The sequence below is a fragment of the Equus przewalskii genome, chromosome 14 (genome assembly GCF_037783145.1).
Source record: "Equus przewalskii isolate Varuska chromosome 14, EquPr2, whole genome shotgun sequence".
Taxonomy (NCBI): domain Eukaryota; kingdom Metazoa; phylum Chordata; class Mammalia; order Perissodactyla; family Equidae; genus Equus; species Equus przewalskii.
The window spans coordinates 78,536,292-78,562,234 of record NC_091844.1 but is presented as its reverse complement, the minus strand read 5'-3'; the positions used below and the strand labels follow the sequence as shown (position 1 = coordinate 78,562,234).

At 35.8% G+C, this 25,943-nt stretch overlaps 1 protein-coding gene across 1 annotated transcript in view; it reads right to left on the bottom strand.

Moving 5' to 3' along the window:
- The window catches only part of NBAS (NBAS subunit of NRZ tethering complex), a 331,777-nt gene that overhangs the window by 216,033 nt on the left and 89,801 nt on the right, over nucleotides 1–25,943 (bottom strand). Inside the window, exons 20-21 of the mRNA XM_070574395.1 lie at nucleotides 21,696–21,800; nucleotides 21,191–21,327 (exon numbers count right to left, since the gene is read on the bottom strand). Coding sequence (XP_070430496.1) covers nucleotides 21,191–21,327; nucleotides 21,696–21,800 — 242 coding nt within the window. The remainder of the gene's footprint in view (nucleotides 1–21,190; nucleotides 21,328–21,695; nucleotides 21,801–25,943) is intronic.

The following is a 25,943-nucleotide window of genomic DNA, read 5'->3' as shown; positions in this document are numbered from 1 at the left end:
TACCAAGTAAAAAATTTTTTATTTTCTTCCATGTCAATAACTAATATTTTATCACAGACCACTGAAATGAAAAGTAAACAAGAGAACATTTGGATAAAATGATGATGAGAATGCTCACTCCTCCAACATAAGAACAAATTGTAGCAATGAATTGAGGAACAGGGAAGAAAATAAACCTAGCAAACTATGACTGCCTTTTCTAACTAAAGCAGACATGGTTCCATAAGCTACACACAATGTTTTAAAAAATTTTAGAAAAATGCATCACAAGTTCAGATTTGTATTTTCTATACAAAGTACATTTTAGATACAAGGGTTATTACTAAAATGATTAGTAATGGCATGGGGCCCTCAGAAAAATAATATTTATTTGGTATTTAAATACCAGAAAGTTGTAAAACTTTGTTAAGTTTCACTGAACAGAAATGGTTAAGAAAACATACCTATTTTTTATCAAAACACATATTAAAGACAAGTTCTGCTCAGAGGTCCACTCCAAAAGGTAGGCCTGAAGAGTCCTCGGATAATAAAGTATTTTTGCTGCAATTTCAAGGCAAAGCACAACTAAATGTTCATCAATGTGCTGAACACCACTGATATACAATCATTAGCCACATAACGACGTTCTGGTCGACAACAGACTGCATCTACAACGGCCGTCCCACAACAGTAGTACCATATAGCCTAGATGTGTAGTAGGCTATGCCATCTAGGTGTGTGTAAGTACACTATGATATTGACAGAACAAGAAAATCATCTAACAATGCATTTCTCGGAACATACCCCTGTCATTAAGCAACACATGACTGCAGTAACAACAGTATTAGCAATAGTATATCAACGATGATGATCAGCAACAACAACAATCTTTTAACATTTACTGATCTCCTCCTCTGGACCAGACAGTGTGAAATGCTTTTAACATACATGTCTCATTCAGTCCTACCAATCCAATGTCGTAGGTGATATTAGCTTCCTCATATTACACTGAGACAACTGACGCCTAAGTTAACTTGCCCCTCCTCGCAAAGCTAATTAACGACAGAGCCAGGCTTTGAACACAACCCGACAGTTAGAATCCAAAGCTTACACTCGTAGCTAGCGTACTATACTGCCTCCAGAAAGGACACAGGGGCTACACTCTAGCCCCCAAGCACAAATCCATCCTCATTTCCCATATTCCCCTGCTTCATACTCAGATCCACCAGGTAAGATTTGTGCATAGCAGGTAGAGGGCAATTGGAGCCTTCCCCAAACTTAATTCAGACGAGCCAATAAGACCATTTACATGCACAGTTAAAGGATGCATCAAACTAAGATATAAAACCAACCTCAACAACAGTAGATTACTAATCTCATGAAAATAACTTTCACCAAATATGGCTTGATCTTAGGCCTGATCACCATAAAAACAAAAAACCTTCCTGCTCTTTCATTTTCTTACAGGATGTTTCTACAAAGCACATTATTTTAAAGCAAATTTTAGGAGTTTAAAATGCTTGCTGTAAAAACACCACGAGGGGACCGGTCCCAGAGCACAGTGGTTAAGTTCAGCACACTCAGCTTCAGATCCCAGGCATGGACCTAGATCACTCGTCAGCCATGCTATGGCAGTGACCCACATATAAAGTAGAGGAAGACTGGCACAGATCTTAGCTCAAGGCTAATCTTCCTCAGGAAAAAAAGAAGAAAAAAAAACCACCATAAAGTCTTTATCATGCTTCAAACAACAGCATTTAAGAAATAGATAGGACTTCCTCCCCAGTCAGAATATAAATTCCTTGACTAGAGAATTTGCGTTTGTTTTGTCTATTGCCACACCCTCAGCACCTAAAATACTATCTGGCATTTAGCAGACGCTAAACTAATATGTGTCAGTTGAATTAACTGACAGCAAAACAAAGTTTTCTAAGTGATCTGATGAGTGTCACAAAAGTTCAAAATTGGAATAGAGTGATGAAAGGGGACAGTCTGTTCATAAAAATCAGATACATCAAGGAGGTAGATTTATATGGAAGCTACAGATCTGAGTGAAAGAAGAATGCTTTCCTAATATAGATAATTAAACTGACAGAAGAGCAAACTATACTAGTAACGGTATCCATTTACAATCTAGATACTTGGACATGTCATTATACTTCAGTGGAAAAAATATTTCAGAATACATATTTCCCTAAATTTCACCATTCTCTACACTTCAAAATAATTGATTAGTTCTGTCATTACCTTTTTAAAAATGCCCAAATTTTAGCTACTTATTCTTTCATTAGGAAAGCAGAATGACAGAATGCTTAATAAAATTCCGGGAAAATGTTTTTCATTAATTCTGTTCACAAGAAAAATATCAGTCATGTAAATTAATCCCTAAATGGGTTAGGTGAAATTGTGTTCAAAAAGACCTAGAAAACGTAGTGCTCGTTCCAAAGAACTATAAAAAGTTTGGTTAGCTGCAAAACTTACACTTTGAATCCAAAGTTCTGCAAACACAAAACAACCTTTACATATACTTTATTTCATCTTTTTCCCCTATTGTTTCCACTTTGCTTGGGAAGTCTTAAAATCTAAATGCATCATCCCTGCTAAAAAAAGGAAGTACATGGTAAACTTAAATTATCTCTTTACAAAATAACAGCCGCTTTTGCTTAATTTTAGGATTCTTTATATTAGAACCCTATTCATTGTTTTATTCCAAACAATAAACTTTGCTGGTTTCATCTGAAGGTAACATTTATCTGTCAGCAGGAAAGCAATGAATATAACAAGTTCTATTATTTTCAACTATTCTCTCACCAATTACTTCTCACACTAAATATAAATGTTTTATTTCAAAGAAATTTTATCAAGAATACACTGACAAAAAGTTATTTTATTCATATTCTATGTGTTGGAAACAAAAGGCTAAATAGACAGTGTATCATGACTAATTGCCACCTTTTAGGCACTGGGTTTTAAAATGTGGAGTTATACTTATTTCTATTATTTAGCATAGAAGAAAATGTTCTAGCAAATAAAGGCCAAAAAATAATAACAATTTGGGCCTATATGTATAACTACCCTGTGGGGACCATCACTGAACAAGCCAAAGTGATCTGAAACTCAACGGGAAAACAATCAGAAAGCTATTTATCCCTCAGAACACCAAGCGGAAAAAAGCTCTCTAAAGGTATCATTCAAAGTTCTCTTCAGGACCAGTGGGTTTGAGTTTATTAATAAATGACTTAGAAAATAGAGCAGAGACTAAGATATCTTCAAACTTACTAATATTCTCAGATGTTACCCACATGTAAAAGAGACAAGGGTGAAACCACCACCCACCGTTTGATTCTCCTCCTCCCACAACTAGCTTAATCTCTAGGACCCAGCTGCATCATCTATTTAGTAAATTTGGTAATTTTACCTGTCCAAAATGAAAACAAGACTTTTGTTTCCAACACATAGAACATGAATAAAATAACTTTTTGTCAGTGTATTCTTGATAAGATTTCTTTGAAATAAAACATTTATATTTAGTGTGAGAAGTAATTGGTGAGAGAATAGTTGAAAATAATAGAACTTGTTATATTCATTGCTTTCCTGCTGACAGAAAAATGTTACCTTCAAACGAAACCAGCAGTATTTAACTGTCAAAAAAAGCATTGTTATTAATACTAGCAAGGTTTTTCATGATTAGCGAAATAAAGGATACATGTGACTGGCTGGCATTTTAAGACTACTTTATGATAAATAGTAACACCATATTAATAACATCAAAGATTATATTTACAAATACCTAACAAATGCAATAAACTCCACTGATACCATCCTTTGTACATGGCACCAGGCCAATGCAACCAACAGTAATAAGAAACAGTGATGAGCTGATTTATGGGGTAGAAATAAGCAACAATTTCCACAAGCCATCTTCTCTCTCTCAAATGCTTAAAACCAAGTTTGAAAATAGATTTTTGACCATGAATGAAGGATGATTTGATTATTTCTGAGGAGAACTAATTTGTAAAATCATTAAAGTTTAAGGGAAAGTCATAAACTCTAATAAAGAGCTACTGAAGAATTTTCCAGAAAGTTAAATAACTGAGAAAGGCTGCTTTTTACAAAGGTGTTTGATGTCAACAAAACAAGGAGGGATGGATAAATAGAAATGTCAATGATATGAAAATTGACCCCCTAGACCACCACCATTATCACCTGCCTCCTGGACAGATGACTGATTTTGAAGAAGAGACACTGAAGGTCATCAGAATAATGAAGAATACCCATGCTTGCTACAAGAAAAGTTACTAGGGAAAAAAAAAGGCATTCTTAAACCCAATTTCAGTGGCCACTTATACTTTAACAAGAGTAAGTTAAAATGGGAAACATAAAAAAAAAATAAAATAAAATATTTATGTAATAATTTTTACATTCAGCATTTGGTGTTATATACATATTTATAAATGCATGTTTTATTTTTTCTTTATTTTTGTGATGATTTTCATATTTATAATATTGCACCTATGGAAAACAGGGGCTCAACTTAAAATTGGTGAATTACAACTTTCACTTATAGTAATTAACTAAACTATAGATTCTCGGTGGCCAGTATTTCATTCAGCGAGTGAGAATACATATTAAACGTGATGATGAAAAATCTAAGGTCTAAGAGTCAATTAAGGATTAATGGGGACTATCCTCATACTGGGGAGGCCCAAAAGTACGTGCCCACAACTACCAAAAGGGAAGTAATATGAGGGAAATCCAGTCAATTTCACTCCCTATTCTCTGTTACCTAAACCGACAGAGAACCAGTAGAGAGAATAATAGTGAGGCCCTTATTTCACACTACTTAAAGACAACAAGATCATGACAAAACTCCTTTGGTCCATTAATTAAACCAGAAAAATCTGCCAGGTCAAAGATAAAAGTATATGACATCTGAAGTTATCAACTACAAAATTAATGAAACTTACCAAAATGTTCATGAATTGTATCTGTGTACATTATAAATCCTGACCCTATACAAGGTTGTAGTGCTGACGGAATTTGAATAAAAGGATTAGGAAGGAAAAGAATATTTTTATCTCCCCTTTTATCAAAAAAACGGTACAGACAATGCAGACCCCAAGCCACAGAAAGATTGATTTCCTTATTGTTACCCTTCAAAGTCCTTGCATTATTCCTGCCGCTAGGCCTGTGGTGAATGGGAATTTCACATGCTATCTATAAAGCTATCCAACTTTGCCCAGCCTACGGCTGACACTTATATAGTCCTTACTATGTGTGAGCATAAATATAAAGCTCTAACTAATGTTGTGTGTGTGTGTGTGTGTGTATTGAGCAGTCCTGATAGATAAACAACATTATTCTTCCCATTTTACAGTAGAGGAGATGGAGGAAACAGAAATGTTAACTAACTTATACAAAGTCACACAGCCAAAAAGTTACACCTGGGATGTGACCCCAGGCAGTCTGGTTCCAGAGTCTGTGTTCTCAGACACTATGATGTCCTACTTAACTGAATCTCCCCTTTTCCAGCTCAAAGTCCCACTTCTCACAGACATTTCTATGATCGTTCCAGGCCAGACTGCTTTCTTCCTGTTCTAAATCCTCACTACTTATAACTGGACAATTCATCTGGCATTTACTCCTATTTAACTTTATGATAATAAAGGTGGTATATTCTCATGTTTTCCCAGAGTTCTTATCTATTACTTTGTTAAGTTCCTAGTACATATTTTGTATCCCCACTAAAAGTAAATATTCTTTTCTTGTAAATACTCCTTAGCATCCATCACAACTCCCAGTTGTATTACATGCTCAGCAATAAAATATAAATAATCATTTTAACAAATTTATATAAATGCATTATTTAATTTAATCCTCAAACACGCCATAAATTACATATTACAACTATAAATTTGCAGGTAAGTAAACTATATGAGCTTAAAAATCATCACTGACTCACTGAATGAACGAATAAATGAATAATGATCAGGAGAAACAGATCCATTGGTATTCTCTTAATTCTAAAATCGAAGCTCTCAAAAACAAACAAAAAACTCTTAAGAACTACAAAGATAAGATTTAAGTAAGCTGTAAGACTTACCTGAACAATAAACGAAATATATAAACGCCAACTTAAGAGGAAGACCCAGATCTAAGACTGTGTAGCTAACTCTTCCAGCGTTCATCCTCTGCTAACATAATGACCTGAATACACATCTTTCAGAGCAGAGGCGCTTCACATCCTCAGCACCTAACTCAGAGAGCGACCTCAGCAAAATGATTCAGTCAGACAGTTAATTAGCAAGCTTCTTAAAGAAAACATAAATAATATGAATAAATAATTGGAAGCACTGTGTTACTCTGTTGAAAAACTCTTCAAAGAAAGAAAAAAATTATATTTCAAAAACCAAGTTGTGGAATGGCAATAGGAAGAAAAAACGTGGATATAAGATAGCTAAAAAGAAACATAAAAATTACAAATGAGCACTTTAACCTCGTCTAAATGGATAGAATATTTATAACATGTATATTTATAACATTGCCTTTAACTGTATCAATCTAGTGTTCATTAGAGGAAAAAAAAAATGAAAACTTCTGTGATGTTCCCAGATGAAGCTTACCAGACTTTTTTCCATATTACCAAACCTTGTGTGTATTTCTGTTACTGCTGTCATCACACTGAATTATAATTATTTATTTGTGTGCTCCTTTAGTAAACTATAAGCGCCTTCAAAGTTTCCATCATTTTTATAGCCTTAGTGCAATACCTAGCATTCACTTAAACCTCACGAAATACTTAGTGGATGGCAGGCTAGACGGACTGAAGAATGGATAGATGAAGATGAAAAAAAATAACTGAAAAAACAAAAAGTACCCCAAAACCATTGGGTTATTTACAGCTCAAGATCAATACGCTTTCCCTGTGGCTAAAGATTTAGAGGATGGACCTGAGGTTTTTTCAAATGTTTCTGATTTAAAATTTCTAAAACAGACTGTACAACTCCCTGTCTTACACCTGTGCTGTCAGAAACACTGCAATATTGTACACTGCAGGTGATCTTCCCTGTGTGGATGAGCATGCATGAGCACAAAGAAATATGGAATGTCCTAAGCTTTTAATAAACACAGAAGCAAAAAAGGTCATTTGCTCTGAGATGCTGTGGTAAAAGTCTATTTACAGACTTTTCATCATGAGTTCTCTGAGTCTAGGCCAAATAACACTGCAGATGGTCATACAATCACAAGTGAAGAAATGAAAATCCCAAAAATGAAAAGTGAGAGGTCCTGCTGTGAATTTCACAGGCTGTACCTGGGAAGATAATGGCCTAGGTTATCTGCAGTCCAAGTACTTCTAACACATCCGCATTGCTGATGAGATTCAAAGTTAAACTAGAGATTATAGAAAGAGAAAGAAAGCAAAACATTGGAGAATTTTTGCAGGAAATGGATCTCAATTTAATAAACACTCATTCATAAAACCAAAGGCAGGAAGTAGATGAAGAGGTAAAGGAAATGAGCCTAGAATAAAAACAGGCTCCAGATTATCAAAAAAGAAACAATATCAAATAAATATCCCTATGCCTACATGTCTAGATCACTTTCTATAATGGTCAGATTAAGGAAAGCCTTTAATCCACTATAAATTCAGAAATCCACTTAGATCAACTACACAGAGAAGCTAAACTTACAGTATACAGAGCAAGGTGGCTGGTGGAACTCATACAGTGTGATTAAATAAATATATTATAAGAAAGGACAAAGTATGTTCTAGAACAACAGGGATAGGAACTCAACTAAAGAGGTGAACAAACCTAAACATCTGGCACCCAATAAAAATACCAGGTATACAAAAAAGCAGGAATTTATGCTCCATAACCAGGAGAAAAATCAATTTCTTAAAACAGACCAAGAAACACCACCAATAACATGATAAGGAGAGACATAAAAAATAAAAAAGACCCAAATCTAACTCCTGGGAATGAAAAAGTCAGTAGCTGAGATGAAAAACACATTTATGGAATTAAAAGCAGACACTGTAGAAGAAAAGATTAGTAAATTTATAAAGATACTGTAATAGAAATTATCCAAAATGAAACACAGGGAAAAAAAGACTGAAAAAAATGGACTGTGAGAAAAGATCAAGTGGCTAACATACAAGTAAGTGGAGTCCCAAAAAAGAGTGTGCATCCTGGGCATAGGAATGGGGAGAGAAAAAATATTTGAAAAAATAATAAGCATGAATTTCCTAAATTTGGCATAGATTCAAGAAAGTCAATAGCAACATCAAAATAAATACAGAGAAAACCACAAAATAAACATGAAGAAACCACATCAAAGCACACCATAATCAAATAGCTCAAAACTAGCTATAGGGAAAATCTTAAAAGCATCCAAATAAGACACATCACATAGAGAAACAAAGATAAGAATGACGACAGACTTATCATCAAGAGCAATTCAAGCCAGAAGACAGTGAAGCAAACTTCTAAAGTACTAGAGTAATAAAGACTGGCAGACTAGATTTATACTATGGAAAACTATTTTCAAAAATAAAGACTTCTTCAGACATACAAAAGCAGAAAGAATTCATCACCAGCAGACTAGCACTATAAGAAATGCTAAAGAAAGTCTTTCAGACAAAAGAAACTTGATACCAGAGAGAAATCTGTATCTACACAAAGTAATGAAGAGCACTGGAAATGGCAAATAAATGAGTAAATATAAAACATACTTTTAATTTAAAACAAAATCACTGTTTAAAGAAAAAATTATAAAAATGTTATTGTGGAGTTCATAGTAGACGTAAAAGTTAAATGTATGACAGCAATAGTACAAAAGCCAGAGAAGGAAAATGGAAAAATACTGTGTAAAGTTCTACATTATACATGAAGTGCTACTATATTATCTGAAGGTAGACTATCATAAGTTAAAGATGTATACTATAAACCCTAGAGCAAACACTAAAAAAAAGAGAAAGAAAAAGAAAGTAAAACTATTAATCCAATAAAAGAGATTAAATGGAATTATAAAAATTCAAAAGCAGGCAGGAAGAGAAGAAAAGGGAAACAAGGAATAAATGGGACAAATAGTAAACAAATACTAAAATGTTAGCTTTAAACTGAACCATATTGAACTACACATTAAATATAAATGGTCTAATAAGCATGCCAATTAAAAGGCAGAGATTGCCAGATTAAACAGCAACACTCAACTATAGTCTGTCTATAAGAAACACACTTTAAACATAAAAAAACAAAATGTTAATGTACATCCAGCATTAGAAAAGTAAGAGGAGCATTCAATTGAAGGACATGAGAAATCTGATCTCTTTTGAGAGGTAAGAATAGTTCTTTACACTTTTCCAGAGCTTAGGGAAAACAGCCCTCATAAGCCATCTCACTTATTTAACAGGCAAAACTAAGCTGTGCTGTTAGAAGTCAGGGGAGTGGTTCTCTGGGGTGAGGTGACTAGAAGAGAGTAAAATGAGAGGACACAACGGATGCTTGCAACATTTGTTTCTTAATCTTGTTCACTTTCTGAAAATTCATCAAATTACACATTTATGATTCATTCATTACCCTGTATCTATAATTCATTAAAAATTTAAATAAGAAACTTCAACTGTATTTGAGACAATGCTCACTAAGTAGCTTTTTAATTAATAATTTGGAATCTTAGGTAGCTGATACCACGGAAGGGGTGCTGTCCCAGATGAGAAATCAAAGCATTGGTGCCATCAAAGAGGAATATTCCCTATTATAATTTTGCATTTTATTTATCAGTCTTTTGCAAGTCTACTTGATGTAGTTGAAACTAAAAGATATCTATAATATGACATTCCTATCAACATGTTCCAAAAAACTGCTGCTGCTGCCACTGCTACAGCCATATACTCTATGACCACACACAACCCTCGCTGTAAACTGAATGCCAATTACAAGCTGGGAACTGTGCTAGGTGATATATCTCTTAGGTTACTTAATCATCACCTAACTGTTCAATTTCCTCATTTCACACGTGAAGAAACTTAAGTTCAGAGAAGCTAAGTGACTTCCCCTAGTTACACAGCTAGCAAGTATCAAGACTAAGATTTATGCTCATATTTCTGACTAAAAGCCTTTGCTCTTTCCAGGGTGCCATACTATGGCTTCTCCATATCAAGTATGTGTCAGACCATGTCATGCAATCCCAACGCTTATGTCCGTCATGGGTCTTTTTTCACATTTCTTACATATAGCATCTATACTTTTAGAAGTAAATGAAATTGGTACACATTGAGGTCAAAACATTTCTTAAAATAATGCATATGGTTTGTCTACAAAATATGAATTTGATTCTTAATAGAATTTTCCTTATTACAAATACAATATTTAAACAGGCTTGCCTCTATCAGAAATTGGGAAAAGCGCCTCACAGAGTTATTTATATGTTAATTATATATAGTGTGATAAAGAGATTCACTGCTGTTACAGACAAGTATTTACATATTAATGAAATCTTGACTGGAAAAGACAGTGTGTGATCAAAAAGAATTATAGGGACTATTTCCCTGAGGTAATTCAACCATTCAGAAGATATAATAATCTACTTAAGGATCACATGTTCTGAAATTATTGGTCAAGGTATTTAAAGTTTGGAAGAAAATGAATAATGAAAGAAAAATCTCATCTCTATGAAAAGAGTGTCATTTGGTATCAGTAGGTAATGCTGAACCAAGTAACAGATTTTCGGGGGAACGAATTAGTTTAAAAGAAAAAGTACCCTCTCAAAGACTTCTTAATTTCAAATAAAACCAGAAACTTTAAACTGTATTAAGCCACGTTAAAAACACTTGATAATAGTTACATACACACTAAAATGATAATATAATTCACATTATTTTAAATGTAAATCCCCATTTCATGACATATTTCACAAATGCCTCTCAATTTTTTTGCCCTGAAAGCAGGATAATAAGCCCTTTTGCTTATCTCACAAACATGTGATGAGAATTATATGTGAGACATAAAACATTCATAAATTTTAAAAAGCATTTCATACTCAATCATGAAAGGTTTGTTGAATAAAAGAGGAAATGAAGTAATCAATCAGTACACCTTCATTTCTTTAGTACTTCTCAGAGTATCAAATACACAACAAATATCAACATCAACATACTTCCCAAGGTCCATAAAAATTACTCTGAAATAATAATTGTTTCTACCGTCTTCAAGAAATCGCCCTAAGTCCATTTTGTTGCTTTAAATAAACAGAAAGACAGGAACTAATAGAGTCAAGATCTAACGTGCCCACAGTGCCAGGAGACACGCAAACAATTATCCCATTGCCAGCCCCAACCCTGCCCCAAGACAGTCAAGGCTATCAGACCTTTCTTTCCTGATCCAAACACCAGGTAGTTCCTGGATTCAGAAATGGCCAACATATGCCATTTTGTAAAGTATTCTCTGTACTCCTCCCTACTGACAGTCACCGCAGAAGGCCAAATGCTTATTCCAAGCCTAAAATACAAACTAATGCATTCGTTTTTGCTCACAGCAGTTCAGAAATAAACTGAACATGTGGGAATTGAATTTTGATTAACCAGCTAATCAACTTTTCAATTTTAAAGGGAGAAGAAACACTTTTATGTCTCCCATGAGAATCAAAAAAGTGAATGCAATGCCCCCATCTTTCCATAATTATTTCATCATCTAGGCTACAGTTTAGATGATATTTCCTTACAACAACAAAATTAAGGCAGGAATAGAATGCCCAATAAAAATCGCTTTTTTAAAAATTTCAGGGAAAAAAAAAGAAATCTTTATTAACAAGACCAGGCTACATAAAAATGCAAGTAAAAAGAGGTTCATAATTGTTTATTGGAAATCTTCTGCACCAATTCATTGTCAACTAACAAATTAACTGGGAACATCTTTTGGATTCTGTGACTAAATGATATAAGTGAAGACTGAGTAGGTGGAACAATTTCTGGTTAAATATTTATTCAGACAGCGCCTTCCTATTCAAACTTCCCAACATCAAAAACAGACTCAACCTTCAAGGTCTGGATCAAACTTTACCTCTTCCAAGAAGGCTTTCCTGATTGGCCTCCCTTGTAACAGAAAGTAAACTTTCCCATCTCTCAACCTATCTATACTCCTCCTATGACACAGATTTTAATTTTATGGTAGTTATATCTATACCTACCCTATCTGATCTTCCCTAAAAGATTTTAATTTGTCTGTGGACAGGGACCTGATCTGACTCATATTGTACCCACCTATTTAATCTAATATAATGCCTTTATATGGAACATAAATAATCCCTAAATTTTTATCAAAATAACACTAAATTTTATATGACTCATTCTTCTTCTTTAAAGTGTTCTTTCACTGAAAATAAACTAAGATAAAACAATTTAAAAACGCTTCAATTTTTAAATCACAGGTACTCATGATTAATTATAAATTTCACTAAAAAAAGTTAAAATTCAAAAATCAACATTGGCTTTTCATGAAACATTAATATGCTTCTTATGGGAGAAAAACTTCCAGAATATCCTTAAAACTATGAAACTAAACCAACAATAATTGATTTGGTACTGTCTTCAACCAAACAATAATCGACCTTCTGAATTGAAAGCTGCCTAGAGTCAAATTTGACTTCAATGAAAAAGATAGTTCAAATTATTTCACCTCTGAAAAAAACACAAATTAATGTAAAATATCAAAACATCACCAATTTGAAAGTGAAAGTGTAGTAAAAAGTAAACTCTAAGCTACCTTTCAGTTATGAAGAACAGAAATAATGCCATCTGACCTTTTTAAAGGTAAATTCTCTACTAACAATTAAGTTATAAGGTAAATCAACTTGACCTAAATCAAATTTGTCCTAATGGGACTTTTACTAAAATGCACTTTGATGTTTGCTTTTATGACATAAATTTTATGTTGTTTTAATAACAGAAAAAGTCTCCACGTTTGGCTATTTAAATCCAAGATTTAAAAAACAAAGTAATAAAAGAGATATCAAAAGTTCCCTTCAGTTTTGATGCCTTTTTTAGCACCAAAGCATGAAGACGAGGTGCTCTACAAGGAGTCAGGCAACAATGGTGATGTCGCCTCCCGTCTAGAATCAGACTTCATCTTCATCCTTTACTCTATTTAAGAAATACTTTAGCAGCATAAATAGAAACATGACCCACAGGTGGCAAGCCACTCTACATCTTATTTCATTGTAATACTAATTTCACTAAAAGTGTATCATGCCCTGAGGACTTTATGCTAAGCGAAATAAACCAGTCACAAAAAGACGCATATTGTATGATTCCACTTACACGAGACCCCTACAGTAGTCAAATGCATAGAGAGAGAAAGTAGAATGGTGGTCGTCACACTGGGGGAGGGAAAAATGAGGAGCTGTTGTTTAACGGGTACGGGGTTTGTTTCACAAGACAAAAAGAGTTTTGGAAATTGGTGGCACAACAACACAAATGTACTTAAGACTACTGAACTGTACACTGAAAAACGGTTAAGATGAGAAATTGTGTCGTGTATTTTATATACAAATAAATAGATAAAAAGGATTTTAAAAATATTTTTAATAAAATAAAAATTGTATCAAAGCCAAATGGTCCTACTGGTTCCTATGTTTAACACAGAGTCAAAAACATGATTTATAAACACACAAAAGACATATATATTCACTCCAAAAAGGACTGCAGGAGAACATAACTAGTGTATCATTTTGCTTGTGGTCTGAAAAGTCCAAGAAAGGTTTCTTTTCCAGATTGTTTCAAAAGAATGGCTTTTGAGTGCATCTCATTTTACTCTGCCACACCAGCCCCTGTGTCTTCCAAATCTCTTCACATCGCAAGCATTTACTCATTCAACAGTTACTAACCATCAATGCATTGTCACTATATTCACAGCAATTTACTATGAGATATGTGTTGGTCTGGTCATAAAAAGAAAAAACTTGCCACAGGATACTAGCAGCCTTTGGAAACAGAAAAATATCCTCCAAATTGGTCATCCAAAGGCCTTCTAGTTTTGGCTGAGTGACAAAGACTTATCAGTGAGGAGCAGAGGATGTAAAACTTATTTATCTGATGTCACTGCCCAGTGAAAAATGGGAACGGGGGGGGGGGGGGGGGGGGGCTGGCCTGGTGGCGTAGCAGATAAGTTCACAAACTCTGCTTCGGCAGCCCTGAGTTCACAGGTTCAGATTCCAGGTGTGGACCTACACACCACTCATCGAACCATGCTGTGGTGGTGTCCCATATACAAAGCATAGGAAGACTGGCACAGATGTCAGCTCAAGGCCAATTTTTCTCACAAAAAAACAAAAAAAGGGAATGGGAAAATTCCTGGGGACCCTGGAGTTTGTGTTGCTTTATCAAGCGGGTCAGGGAGCACCAAAGGGACAAAGGCCTAAAAAAAGCAGGGATGATTTAGGGTTGGCAAGGGAATAAAATGCCAGGGACAAACACATGAGTTAAAGTGTGCACAGCACAAAGAGGCCCTGGGTCTGCAGGTGACAAGGAGGAATACTTCTGCCAATTGGTTCGTCATCCCATTTATCATACTGTTTTGCAAGCTTGTTCTAAATGAAGGCAGGTGAAAGTGCTTTTTATGCTCTGGGACAATAGCAGTTTCTGAATATGGGACCAGGTATCACTGACATAAGGTGAGGTTGACATGCTAAGTGATCTAAACAACTCATGATATAAAATTTTTCACTCAACCACTTTTGAGTTTTAGCCTTAATGATATGTCACATAAATTACTGTGGAACTAAAGGTAGAGAATGATTAGAAGTTAGCCAACAAATAATTTATACAATCACAAATTGAGAAAAGAAAATGGAAACACCTAAAACACATTTTCATGGTTCCCACAAGTACTGTCCATCTGCATGCTACAGCATGCTTTTCACAGTTAAACTTTCAGTCATCAAATAATCTAAGTAAGCTGAGATATTCACAAACAAACAAACTGCCAAGTTACTATAGTAACGGCTCTCCTAGGCTGATGAAAAGAATGAGATGTTTCAGATATTCTATTTTCATCAACACAGTTTTGCCACTTATACTATAAAATATTTTAAATATTGCAACACCCCAAAACACACTAAATATAATTCAATCTTTCCTTGTTGATTCTGGAGATAATCCAGGAATATAAATATGAGTATCAACTTTCATTGTTTAGTAAATACATGTGTCAAAGAATTTCTTAACTCACAGATACTGAACGACAGTTTATTTAACCATATATGAAAAGTAAATGAAGCTTAATGCAATGTGGTATCCTGGATCGGACAGTAAAATAGAAAAAGGATATTAGTAGAAAAATCAGTTAAATCCAAAAAAATATGTAGCGTAGTTAATAGTATTGTACATTCAGTTCTGCTATTAATGTTTTGAGAATGCAAATTTGTTCTAATGAATTGATAAATTGGGAACCACTTGAGCATAACACAAATTTTGCATTTGCTGATGCACAATTTCATTCACAGGAAACATTAGGTGAACACAGAAAACTACACTCAGCTGAACCAAGCCATGTCAGAGTACTTGCGCATGGACACACACTCCCCAAGTCTGCCAGCAACCTCGGTTCACCGAGTGCGTTAGAACCCACTCCCACCACATCCGGTGTTACAACTTTCCATCGGACTTCTAGTCACCCTTTCCTTCCACTTCCCAGTAAGCACAAGCTGCAAGTCTTCCAAACTCAGGCACAAGCGAAGCATTTTTCAGGTCTTTTTCAAGGTAAAGTGGCATGTTTTAATATTTATGCGTTTAACATGTTAATATTTCTTAACATTTAACATATGTAAAACTATGGTACGATTTTTTTTTAAGTACCCAACTTTGTTCCACTGAACAAAGGTTTTGAGTGCTGGACCCTAACCCCATCTTTCCCACAAGCCTTCTGGTTTTCACCGTGCAATTTTGCACAGTGCGGTGATTTTTAGGAATGCATGTGTCACATTATATGCAGAACTTACTACTCCAGTGGTAATGTCTTAGTTTTGACAAATGTGCTATGATTATGTAAGAAGGAAGGGAAAGCCAGGTGAAGGGTATACAGGAACTCTGTGTTATCTCTGCAACTTTTCTGTAGCTATAAAATTACTACAATAAGAAGTTTAAAACAATAAGAATATGACATATATAAGTAATAAGGCCAAGGCCATAGCATGGGGTTCGGCATTAACAATAATTGCTAACAGTAAAGCAGCACTTACTTGGTGCAAGCATTGTGCTCAGTGTTTTATACACATTAACTCATTAATCACTCTCACAACACTATGAAGTGAGTGCTATAATCATCCCCATTTTACAGGTGAGAAAACTGAGGTGCAGTTGAGAAGCTTTTCCAAGATCACGAATCTCAGCAACTCGGCTCTAGAGTCACTCTCTCACCCCTGTGCCACACTATTAAACAGACAGCTGTTCCAAAGACAACTGTTCAAAACACTAGATTGTTCTCATCGTTCTGGAAAGGTTTTACCATTGGCAAAGAGGCATAAATGATGAATCTAAATAATCTTTCTACAATGTGTTATAAGCATCAAAAATACTAAAAGTCAAAAAATATATATTCCTTTTTATGAAAAAATATCAAAAATTGTGGAAGCTAATAAAGATGGTAAGAAATATCACCTTTGTACTTTAAAACTAAAGCAGTCAACAAGAACATAAAGTGTAAACATTTTATAGCAATGACAAACTAAGGACAGGCAGCTAATAAAAAGATGTATCACCTATGACATAAAAGGTAATTTCAAAGTTTTAGAAAACTTGGTCACATTTCATCACTGTCAAATACACATGATGATTTAAAGTGACAATATAAAACACAAAAATAACACATACCACAGACGTTTCCCAGCAATCATAATCATAAAATTTGGTATGAAACTGGTTAAATGCCAAGGCAAAAGCTTTGCCAATGGGACCTCAAAACAGAGTAGGTAAAGGTCAACTTGTTCGTATAACTTCCTATTGCTTTCTAAAACATTATATAGCTTGAACTCTAAAATGTAAAACCCTACCTGCCCTTCCATTACACTCACTCATTCAAAATGACTTACTGAGTTTCTGCCCTGTACGAAGCACTCTTCTAGGCACTGAGGCCACATGAGTGAACGAGACACAGAGTCTTTCCCTTACGGATTTCATATTGATGCATTCACTTATCCATTCATTCACCAATTATTGTCTGAGTGCCTACAACATGCCAGGCACCATTCTAAGGGCAGGGGGTAAGGAAGGGAACAAGACACACTAAAATCCTTGTCCTACTGCGGCTGACGGGCAAACAGTCAATAAAGAAAACCCACAGTAAGGTAGATAGTGATAAATGCCTAGAAGAAAATAAAGCAGGAAAGGAGGATTTCAAGTGAGGGTAAAGTTGTAAATAGGATTGCCAAGGAAGGTCAGAGAAAGTGGAGAAGACAAATAACCATATAATATGCTAGGAGTAAGTGTTATGAAGAACGGTAAACTCGGACATAAGGGCAAAAGAGTGAGGAGGGACTGAAGGCGATATAAAGAGTGGCAGGGGAGGCCTGCTGAAGAGGCAGCCTTTGAGTAGAGACTGCATGAAGTAAGAGGCCCATCACATGAAACATTTTGGAAAAGGGCACACCAGGCAGGGGCACACTAACCTCAAAAACTCGATGGTGGAAGCAGGCATGGCATGTTCAAGGGACAGTAAGAGGCCCGTGTGGCAGCAGTGGAGAGTACAGGGGACTGTACGCAATTGTCTTAACAGCAAACTGAAGACTGTGCAGACACACCCAGCTATTCTGCGTTTTGGGAGCCATGCATTTAGAGTTTAGTGACTTGTTTCAAATCAATTCGACAGATAATTAAAAAGCCATTATTACTTGCAAAATACAAGTCGAGGGCTGAAGGTAAGATAAAGCAGGATGAACCACAGCTCTGCCGCTGAGCGATGGATACTCTCACAGAAAAACAAGGCAGGCACCCAGAAAGTTCCACAGCAATTCAAGGCACTAAATGAGGAAGCAGCAAGATTATTTTACTAGTTTTCAAACACTGCAACTGAGGGGAAAAAAAGAAAGCAGAAAAGGCTGCAAATTTATTTAGAGTCTTTTCAACTCTTCTTTGTTCCTCAGTTTGCAAGCAGGATGCTATGCTGTAAGCAGGAATTTCTGTTAGTTTGTAAAGCATATCAGACAACTCCTGCTGAAGAGGAACAGTGTTTTATTCATTTCGAAATTCCTACCACAGTGCCAGGCACATGGAGAGTGCTCAGCAGACAGTGAGCAGGTAAACGGAGAAATGCATTCACGTTCCAACAAATCAGACACTTTGTGTTCACCTGACCTAATTGTTCCAAGTGATTTGAAAATGAATACCAAGCATTCAAAGAAGAACACATTTCCTCAAAAAGGAAATAATTTCTATAACTTATTGATCTATATGTCCATGAGAGTAAAACTTCAAACAGAGTAAAAGAGTGCAGGCTTTAACTATGGGCTAAAAGAGCAGTTCTGTCTGTAGGGCCACCAGAGCCATGGTGAAATACTAACCTGGGTGCCTCCCATGGTAACACGTGAAAGTCCATCTGTTCTGCTGTGCTCCCTCAGGACATCCTATAATCTCTCTTCTTTTTTTTTTTTTTTTTTTGAGGAAGATTAGCCCTGAGCTTACTGCTGCCAATCCTCCTCTTTTTGCTGAGGAAGACTGGCCCTGAGCTAACATCCGTGCCCATATTCCTCTATTTTATATGTAGGACACCTACCACAGCATGGCTTGCCAAGCGGTGCCATGTCCACACCCGGGATCCAAACCAGCGAACCCCAGGCCAGTGGGCAGGCCCCTATAATCTCTTTTTTAAATGGGCACAAGATGGACCTAATTTATCCAGTTTGCAAACATCTTCTGAGAACCCACTACAAGAGCACAACCCTTGGCTTTGGGAATCCAAAACTAAGAAAGAGACTGTCCTCTCTGCCTTTAGAGTGAGTAGGTTTAAGGCTGGGTGATTGTTAGAGAAGGGAACAAGGAGAAAGGCAGAAATAAAAGTGACTGCCAATGTGAAAAGTGTTACACTACAAGAACAAGGAATTATGAGAATATAGGGAAAGGAATAACTTATGGAAGACCTCATAGAAAAGGCTACGCCTGAAACATAATTGTGGTTTTGCTTCATAGTCACATAAAATTATAAGGAGATAGAGACGTTACTATTCAAACCTATTGTTTTTTCTCACTCTAACTATAGCAAAAATATTCTCAATGTGAAAGAGTTTCTTGAAAAACAAAGTAACAACAACAAAAGAAATCTCTATTTTCCCAATGTGTTTAAAATGAATATAATTTAAGGACTCATTAGAAATCATAGTCTTTCCATATACCACAACAAAAACTCAAAATAATGTTATCTTCTAATTTCCCTCTGCTGCAATATGGTCTAAATACGAAAAGTATTTATCGCAATTTAAATCTGTTACGGCAGGTCCCATTAGGAAACCCACAGGGCATTCAAAGATAAGACAAGGTTGAACACTGTAAAACTACTTTACAAATCAATTCTGAAATTTCAGGTTAAAATCAAGTGTTTGCCTAAGCAATCATGGGAAGACTAGCAATCAATGCATCCAAATCTAAGGAGAAATTACCTTTAAAACAAACTGTAAGACAGTAGCCCTTTTCTCTATACTAACAATTCACACTAAAAAAAGTCATTTCCGTTCAGATTAGATCCATTTTGCAAACAGGCAAAAACCAATAAATGAATTATATTCTGAAATATTTATAAAATACATTTACAGACTATTCAGATCTAAAAGAAACTGAAAATGGAAAAGGGCATCCCAGGCTTTTTCTTTTTGTTCATTCTCATCATAACAAAGACTTCTTTAGTACTAAGAGTGGAATAAGGAGTTTACAACATATTTTTAGAGCTTACTGACCTACAACTCTAAATAAACATAGGCTTAAATCCTAGCTGCACTTATATAAAATTTAATATACTATCAAACCTTTGTAAATCTCAGGTTTCTGTAGTAACAGGGCTAATACCAAAAGCATTTGGAGCCCAAGTCTAAGTATGTGCGAAATGCATGGTAATTAGCCTACAAATGTTGGCCATCATCATCAACACCTAAGCCTACAGCTATGATATTAGGTGGAAGTGACAGGCGTGGAACAAGGAAGCCAAATGACCCCCCAGTTCCAGTAACGTCCCTTAACACAGCAAGTTGCCGGTAGCTCAAGTATGTAACAATGATTTCAATCAGAACTGTCATAATCCCTCACAGTATTTTAAAATTTACAAGCAGATGTCATATATAACAATTTACCTGATACTAAAAATATGCAATATGAGTAAGCAAGACAGGGACTATCAACTCATTTTAAAGATGAGTAAACTCAAATTCAGAAAGGATAAATCATGCAATTAACGACTGCGCCACATTTACTAATGGGCTACTTCACTGGATGTAAAAGGTCTCCCAAGTGGACACTTTAAGCAGGGTACGCTCCGCAGTCCTCTCTGCTCCCAGGTGCCATTCAGGCCAGGGCCTGATGGCCTACCCATCCTTGAGTTATGCACTAAGGCAAATAGACTCTCTTTTCTGCATTCTCAAGAAAAGATGTTCTGGCCTCTGGAAACCCACTGAGTGGTACAACTAGGACTTAATGGTTCCACTGGGCTTAGAATTTGTCACAAGTTACAGCCCAATCATCAAATAGCCTTGAACTGAGATAAGGAGCATTAGTCTACCTACTAGTAAAGTGATACTTTGATTTCCCATTTGTCTTTGTGCCTCTGGAATTTCATAGAGAAAAAGCATCGTTGAGAAAAGCAGGATTCAGACATTCCCGGGTCCCCTGGATCTACTACTTAATATTGTCAGAACTACACTTCAGTCTCTAAAAGATACAACTAATTCAAACAGCTATTATTACCCTAAAAACTGTTTGTAACCATAAAATAGTACATATTGAGCAGATAGCTTTCAACAAAAAGGAAAGTTCATGTTCCTTAAATTAATCTCATTTTGCTAGATACACACTCGTTTCAGGATTATTTAAAAATAAGTTAGAAATAATTTTATAATCAGAAAAAAAGTTTACATAGATTACATTAAAATTATTTGTTTTTAATTTAAGGTGTTCAGTATGAAACAAAAATAGTTTTTATTAGAAAGAAGGTAAAATTCAGTTAACATAGTCACATACCAAGCTTCGGGCAGCAAAACAGAATATTCGTGTGGAGAAGTGGTCTCTGGGAAGTTGGAGAGAATCGCAAGGCGATGAGGAAGCAGGTCAGATCCGTGATAAGTAAACAGGATTTCCAGGGCTCGTACATTACTTTCCTGTACAAAAGGCAAGGGATAAATTTCTAACGGGAACCTCAGAAACAAAGGGGTGATTTGGTATGACAACATTCAAAAAACTTAAAATTAATTTTTTATGCATTTCTGATATGAAGTGCTTTGAAATATTTCTGATTTTTCCTAATCTGGATCACTTTTCTCAATATAATGCTATAAAAATTATTTATTCTTAAAACAATTATGAATAAAATTTTTTTAAATATGATTCTAATTTCTCTACATTTATTAATATTACAACACAACAAGGAAATTTATATATGCATGCATGCAATACTACATTAACTTCAGCTCAAAGATTTAGGGAGTGTTAATAACTATAATTATTTTATTTACGAAAAAGAAATTACCCGAGCATAAGTTCTTGCTGAGAGAACAATATTCTGATTCCTGAACTTCTTAAAGAATTCAGCATCATATCTCTGCTCAGATGCATGAGGCACTCCTAGGATTTCCTGAGGGGAGATGGTGATTTAATGAAAAAGCTTTCAAACATGGGTGACAAGAAAATATTAAAAACCTTTACAAACTCTGCCTACCTAAATAAATAAGGCCTGAATTAATTAAATTATCAACTGCTAACTAAAGTACTATACCTGCATTCTCACCTTTACTTTGAAAATGGCCACATTTATAAATGCTGTTAATTTAAAAAAAAAAAGTCCAGAAGCAAATGAAATAGGCAGTAAAAATTGAACTAATTACAGCAGGACAACCAAAATCCAACACCTGTAAAAACAAATAAGCAACAGCGATACAAGGCTGGCATTCTGAGCGCCTGCCACATCTGTATGAGAACTTCCCATTAGCTTTACTGCTGCTGGAGCGACCCACGTAAAATGTAGACTGAATCATTCATTCACTCGAATAGTTACTGAGTGTCCACTATGTGCTCGGGGCACTGTGATGGGCAGCGGGGATACAAGGAACAAGACACTGTCCCTGCTCTCCAAATAGCTTAAAATCTAGCAGGGAAGACAAACAAGCCAATAGGAAGAGCTAAAGGGAAACACATGGGAGGGATGCGAGACCTAGTTCTAAGAGGACAGCGAAGGCTTCCCAGAAGTGGCATGGAAGCTGAAACATGAAAGACAAATAAGACTTAGCCACAGCAATTGCAAGTGTAAGTCTTCCCACTGCGGTGTATGACTTAGGGCTCATGTCTGTCATGTTTAATGCTGAACCCCAGATACCTAGCATACTGCCTTTCACATAAAAAATAACCACTAAACGTTTGCTAACTGAATCAATTTACTGAGATAGGAAAGAGGGAAGAATGAGCATGTTCAGAGGAGGTGAGAGAGGGAGGGTGGACAGTGAGAAGTTCACTTGCAAACATGTTGACTTTGGAACTATAGCACTGCTAACAGGAGCTCCCCAGAAGCCAGGTGAATACAAGGTCAGGAGTTCTGGAATAAGCTATGAGTTAGCTATATGACGTAGCGTTATTAATACAGAAGTGAATATGATTCCAAGGGAGATTATGTAGAATCAAATGAAAGGAGCCTGAGAAGCAACATCATTTAATCGAGGACCAAGGAAAAGGGAATCTACATCTGAAAAGTAGAAAGAGTAGGAGCAAGAGAAGTAAGGGGAAAAACAGAATTGAATTGCATATTCATGGCAACCAAAGGAAGAGAGCATTTCAAAAATGTTCTCAGTTTCTTGACTTCTCAACCACAATGATCATTTCCTGTATTTCATTTGTTACACATCCCATGACCACACTCTGGATCTCTCTCATCACCAAGGAGGCACTCTCTGGGATAGCAATGGCAAGCACGGGACTTGTGACCAGCGGCTCCTGTTCTCCCCGTTCACCCAGTACACGGCCTTCCAACAATTTCTCTACCTCGCCAAGACACCCAATCCACTGACTCGACTTCTTTTTTCACCTTCTCTCTCCCCTCAAAGTCTCTTTTCCCTTCTAAGGAGCTTAAAGTCCCTGGTCCAACATTACAAAGGGATTTCTTTAATCCCTTGCCTCTTTCCCTTATCATGGGACAACCTCAGCTCTCGTCAAATTCAACTCTGAACCCTGAATACAAGTTACTGGAAGTCACTGGAGAAATATCACAAAACCAACCTGACAGTTCTCATTTTAATTTCCAGATCTCAGCCTTTTTTGGATTCTGATTCAAATGAACCAAAAAACAACCTAACTAAAAAGGATTTGTGAAGCAACCTGGGAAATCTGAACATGAGTGGAGGTATCAGATGCTATTAGGGAATTACTACTAATTTTGTTAGAAATAACAGTGTTATTGTGGTTATGTTTTTGTAAGTCCTTATCAGTTAGAGATACATATTTAAGTATTTATGGGTAAAATGATAAGCTCGCTGGGATTTGCTTTAAAATAGTTAAGTGAAAGAAAAGGCAGCAGTGGGAAGGTGGAAAATAAAAGACACCAAACTGGCGAAATGTTGAAAATGGCTGAAGCTGGGCAGTGAGTACATCAGAGTTCATCATACTATTCTCTATACTTTTACGAAGGTTTGAAATTTTTCATAATAAAAAGCTTAAAAGTTGATAAATTCAAAACAACAAAATTCAATGCTTAATTCTGTCCCTCAATGCTACTATATTTCCCTAACAAGTTCTCTTTCCAATTCTGTCAGGAACTTTTCCAAAACTCTAACTCTGTCCAGACCTCCAACACCCTATGCCCCTGCCCCACTGTCTGCTGAAAACCTTGCTTTACAGATTCTTTTTTAATTGACTGTTAGATAAGAAGTCCCTCATTTGCCAACCCACCAAAACTATATATCTACCTGTAACTATAACAATGTGATTTTCCTTCCTTCAGTTACAAATATGTGCTCCTAAAAAAGCCCCAAACTCCACTCACACTCCAGATGCCGTTTCTTCCATTTCTATAACCATGCAATTATCGCCTCTTTCTTCTGTTCAGTAAATTCCTCCTCGTCCATTACTGGTTCATTCCAATTAGCATACAAACAATGCTTCTTGTTTCTATTAAGGAATTCCTTCCTCCTATCTCTTAATCTCATATACTCCTCTAGCTACCACCATCTCCTCCACTCCCCTTAACAATAAAACTTCTTGAAAGGGCTGCCCACAACCAGTCTCCACTTTCCCACTTCTCATTTTTCCCTAAACTCACTCAACCTCTAACAAAAATTCCAATTCAATTCAACTCCTTACACTGCATGAAAGACCTTTCAAAATATGGCCACAAACTATTCCAACCATCTCTCCCACCTTTATTCTGCGCCCTTCCCTCCCCAACCCTCTCTAGGCCAGCTACCCTGACTAGCTCACGTTTTCAGGAGTGTTCAGTCTTCTTTCACACCCACAGGTCTTTCTTTATACAGCTCACTGGTTATCAGCACAGGCTACTGAATCAGAGAGACCTAGCTGTGAGTTCTTGCTTCCTATTTATTTAGACAAATTATTTACCTTCTCTAAGCCTCAGTTTTCATATCCATAAAATTGAGAGGATATAGTACTTGCTCAAAGAATTGTTGGGAAATAATCTGGATGAAACACATAAGACATTGGCTGACAAGAAGTAAGTCCCCAACAAATGTGTTGGTTTTTCTTAAGGTATTCTCCTACCTATGGGTTCCTTCAACCAAGCTCCTCAAGGAGCCAGGTGTCATCTTGAGCTCTGGGAGTACTGAGTAAACAGGACAAAGTCCCTCCTTTTATGGAGCTTCCATTCTCACGTCCCCCATGTAGTACTCCCCTAGCCCCCAAGTCGGCCTTTCTTTTTTTAAGGATTAGTTGAAATATCACTTCCTATGTAGAGTCTTCTCAGACATCCCCAGGAAATATTTAATGTTTTTCCCCATTATGCTGCCTCATCAATTCTTCATATCTTCATTATTATCACTTATTGCCAATATAATGAGAACTCCATGAAGACTGCTCCTTGTTCATCTCTCAATATCTAGCATACAGTAGGCGCTCATGTAAAATTTAAATGAATCCATTTTTATCTCATTTATTACAGAATTAATAAAGTGAGTCATGTCCTATGAGTAAAATGCAATGCTTATCTCCACCACTATCTAGCTGGTTACCCATTATATCTGAACATCTTCGTTTCTAAGTTTTAACAGCTAAATTCATCAACTTCACCTACTTTTCAAAAGCTTAGTTTGATTCTCTACAAAAATGGGCTGAAATAATTTAAATGTCACTATTACCATGTAATAATACATGTACTTATTACTGTCAAATAAGAAATAGCAATTCAATAACTAAAAAATAATGAAAGAAAATTAACGGGATAGTCAAACTCCAAACATCTAATGGGACTTCTGCTTTTTAAGACCTCATCATCAGTGAACCTAAGGCTAGGTATAAAAAATAATAAATTATAGCTGTACGTGACTTCTGCAGTTCACAACGTGCTTTTATATATTACCTCAAAATATCACGGAACTCAGACATAACAAAAGGATATGCTTTAAAATAATATGACCACACAACAGCAAACTAGTTGTACCTATAGATAAAACTATTATCAATTTTTTGTAACTTATTTGCATGAGATGATATACTCATCATCATGTTTTCTAATAACCATAGAAATAGACCTCTTTTGCCACTAATGTTTTGTTTGAAAACA